The 4,131-nt window shown below is 38.0% G+C and overlaps 1 protein-coding gene and 1 pseudogene across 4 annotated transcripts in view; one reads left to right on the top strand and one right to left on the bottom strand.

The window, feature by feature from the left end:
- The window catches only part of Golga4 (golgin A4), a 144,668-nt gene that overhangs the window by 120,441 nt on the left and 20,096 nt on the right, over positions 1–4,131 (bottom strand). For all 4 annotated transcript variants that reach the window (XM_023719777.1, XM_023719775.1, XM_023719774.1 and 1 more), the window contains exon 2: positions 1,630–1,719. In XM_023719777.1, coding sequence (XP_023575545.1) covers positions 1,630–1,719 — 90 coding nt within the window. The remainder of the gene's footprint in view (positions 1–1,629; positions 1,720–4,131) is intronic.
- LOC101579182 overlaps positions 2,730–4,131 on the top strand; it is a 20,632-nt pseudogene continuing 19,230 nt past the window's right edge.

The following is a 4,131-nucleotide window of genomic DNA, read 5'->3' on the forward strand; positions in this document are numbered from 1 at the left end:
CATCATGAGTGTAAGAGCTTCTTGAAAATGTTTGTGAATGTCATTTTTTTTATATACTGGAAGAAAAAATATTCTTTCGTGTCTCGTGTTTGGAATGTCCTTCAGAACTGATTAAAAAGGTGAAACCTCAACACACACACACACAAAAAAAAGAAATCCAAGCCACAGAGTGAAAGAAGCTCTTTACAAAACATCTGATAAAGAACTCCTATCTACACTATATAAAAAAGAACTACTATGCACTGGCAGTACAGTTCAGTGACAACACTATTTGTACTACTAAAAAATTATAAAATTTGATTTGTAATATACAAAAGTTTCTCCAAACTAATCCATAAAGATTGTGTTTAGCATGCACAAGGCCCTAAGTTCAATTACCAGCACCATCAGAGAAAGACAGAGATAGATAAAAACCAAAAAAAAAAAAAAAAAAAAAAAAAACAATGAAAACAAACAAAAACTATCAAGCAGTAAGAAAAAGGCAACCCAACAAAAAAAATGGGCAGGAGATAAGAAGTTAATAAAAGAACAGACTGTCAAATGTCCAAGGAACAGATGAAAAATTCAGTCTTAATCATCAGAGAAATACAAGGGTACAGAGCAAAAATAACGTTCATGAATTTGTATTGGGAAGGTAAATTTTCTTTTTTGCAGTACTGAGGATTGAAACAAAGGCATCTGTACTGTGCTACATCCCCAGCACTTTTTTGCTTTGTTTTATTTTGTTTGTTTTTTGTAACTTTGTGACTAAGTTGTCCTGGGTGGGCTGGAACTTGCAATCCTCCTGATTCAGCCTCCCAGCCTCTCATGGTACTAGAAAGGAAATTTTCTACAGCTATTGAGGAATATAATTGGCATTATCTTCTAAGTCTTGGAACTAGTCATGTTCTTTGAACCAATGATTCTATTCCATCCAAAGTATATACAAACAGAAACACAGAGGCATGTATACCAAAAGAAAGCACAATAATGTTCACAGTAGCATACACTTTAAACAGCTCAAATGTTTCACTGCAGTGTTTACACTGAAAAGGCATACGTAAGTGTGGCATTCATACTATAAAGAAAAGAAGCAAATATAAAAATTTAGGATGGCTGTAATCTTTCAGCAGCAGTAAGGAAGCACTAAAGTGCCAGGAGTGTTCCTTTTCTTGACTTGGGTGGTGGTAACATGGAGACTCATGATTTATATTTACATCACATCCTCTTTATTTGTGTGATACTTCACAGAAAGAAAAAAAATTGGGAAAAAAAGGGTTTTGGTACCAGCTGTTAGCTACACAGAATCAGTCAAGTCATTTTTCATCTTCACTCACCAGTTTAAAAACACATAGCTTTTGCACATGCAATGATATTAAATGAACTATTATCAAATCATTCTGAAATCTTCAAGGATTAGATACAGCGCATATCCTCTCAAATTAAGGATCACAAAAAAATACTTTACAAAAATATAACTCCTGTTTGAAAGAAAAAATATGTTACTATACTATAATAAAAATATCTAGGAATTAAGTAGTTAACCTATCAAAATATTTCCCTTTTTTGTTATCAACAGTATAATTGCATTTTGGATTACTTTTTTGTGAAGAACAATACTATATTATAAAAAATAAAATTCAAACTTACCTCTCTGTTGGGAATAACTTCATCAAGTTGCTCTGTAAATGAAGATGTCCTGCTCCTAGTTCCTGTTGGTGTTGAAGAACTGGAGGAAGCCTAGATTTAAAAATCATTGTATATATTAGAAGACTAAATTGACTACATACTAGGTAGTTCTCTCAGTCCATCCTGAAGAACTCAATAAGGGGAAAAAATAAAGGCAGAAAAGAATGACTAAAATGTAACCAACTAAAAGATGCAGGCTATTTACTGGGTCCTTAGCCTGACTTTATCACCAATGAGAACTACAATCTTAACTAAATGAAGTTTTAAGGGCTACATCACTTTGCATATAAAGTTATGCTGGTGACATGACATGCTAATATTAGGGGAAACTGAAGTCAAGTGAGAGGTATACAGAATCACTATTATCTGTGCAATTTTTCTATAAGACAAACTGGTTCCAAAATTTCAGCTTCATTAAAAATGTAAGGCTTTTGCTGGTGTGGTGGTGTATTCCCGTAATCACAGCACCTAAGAGGGTGAAGCAAGTGAATCGCTCAGAGTGCAAGGCCAGTCTGAATTGCATAGCGCAACTCTGTCTCTAAAAGCAAAAAAACAAACAAAAAAAAAGAAAGAAAGAAAAGGTTGTCAATTCCATCTCTGATGTCTCTTAAACATTCATACTATAAATACCTCTCTAGTCAAAACTCTTTCAACCAACTTGTTTGGTACAGCTGGATACTTCTATGCAAAAAGCAGTCTGACTATAATAATCCTCAATACAAAAAAAAAACCTTCAGAAGGGCCCGAAATTTAAAGAATCTGAGATATACTTTAAGGTGAGATGCCGGGGAGATAACTCAGTGGAATAAGTGCTTCCCTGGCAAGCACAAGGGCCTGGGTTCAATCCCCGGTTCTGAAAAAAAAAAGGGGGGGGGGGATACTTTAAGGTGAGCTAAAAAAAAATCGTTAAAATTATAAAGCCAAAATTTCAATACTCCTTCCACCTATAACAAAACATCTGAACTCATCTTAAACTAAAATGAGTAATGGTGCCGGAGTTTTGAACTGCATTTTTTGCATCAGTGTCCTGGTCCTCTGTGTGTCCTCTGGAGTACTAGAACATGACGACCATCCTCTCTGCGGAGGAGCTAGGCTCCTCGAAATACAGCAACTGACAGAACTTGGCCAAGAGTTTGGGCCTCTGGGCTAACCTGAGGGCACACCAGCTCTTTAAGGCTTTGAAAACCCACCTTAAACAGGAAGCACATAAAGAAAATAAGAATCAGGATGAAAGTCAAGCTTTTGCATCCTCTGGTGATGAGACTGAGGTACAGATTAACAGCAGTGGGGAACAAGCCATGAAGAAGCCAGTGGACCACATCACCAAAACAAGGAGGCAGTGGGGACCTGTCTCCTAGCAGGATCATTCTGAGATAAGCCTGAGTCATTTCACCGAAATACAGAATCAAGAAGATCAGGAAAACTGGGATTTCAGAACTACTGGAGAAATGCCTTTGCTACCAGACAAAGAGTCTTGGAGATGAGCATACAGTTTCCTTAGGAAAAGATAATGAAGATTCAATGGAACCTTCAGAAAAACATTCTTGCTATACAGACAGATTTTCCACACTTGGGGACAGGAAAAGAACTTCAGTCACTACTCGAAACTTCAAAAAGCTCCATGAGGCTCATTTTAAGGAAATGGAGTCCATTAATGAATATATTAGAGAAGAAAGAAACACCACTCCTCTCATGAAATGAAACAGTCCAGCAGTGAGTGAGGGATACTGACACCCACGCCTCCAGGAGGCCTCTCCACAGTTTGCACTCCCGCCAGTCAGCATGCTCACAAGGCCAGGCCCAAGGCCCTGTCAGGAGGAGCACTGTGAGTATAAAAGAGCTGGTTAAGCACAATGAAAATGAATGTCAGGTTTTCAGCTACAACTAAAAATAATGAGCATAAGAATTCACTGACCAAGACTCCAGCCAGAAAGTCTCCACATGTCACCATAGCTCGGAACATGGCAGAAGGCCACACTGTGTTTGGGATACCCACGTTAAAGACCACTAAAGGGAAATCTGCTGTGACTGTTATTTCCCCATTCAAGCCGACAACTATGAGAATACAGACTCCTGTCACCAATAAGGAACCTGCATTTGGGGGAACTACCTGATCGGGTTCCCCTCCTGTCCCTCTCTTGGACAGGAGCTTTATTTCTCTCAATAAATATATTATGCTCATGAAAAAAAAAAGAAACTTGCATTTGATCTCAAAGCAAGTTTGTCTTGTTCCCTCAACTATCAGCCACATAAAGGAACATTGAAACCATGGGGGCAATCTATAAAGAAAATAATTCTCTGAATGAACATGTGAACAGAATGAGTTTCCAAAAGAAGACTTAGAAACCACCTCCTGTCCAGACCAGGGAAGAGCAATAGGAAGAAACAGGAGCAAGAATGGAAGGAGAGTCCTAGCCCAGGTCCGGTGAGTGTGTGGAGAGCTTCCTGCTACCCTGCGCAGGC

The sequence above is a fragment of the Octodon degus genome, unplaced genomic scaffold (genome assembly GCF_000260255.1).
Source record: "Octodon degus isolate 3935 unplaced genomic scaffold, OctDeg1.0 scaffold00071, whole genome shotgun sequence".
In the NCBI taxonomy this organism is placed as follows: domain Eukaryota; kingdom Metazoa; phylum Chordata; class Mammalia; order Rodentia; family Octodontidae; genus Octodon; species Octodon degus.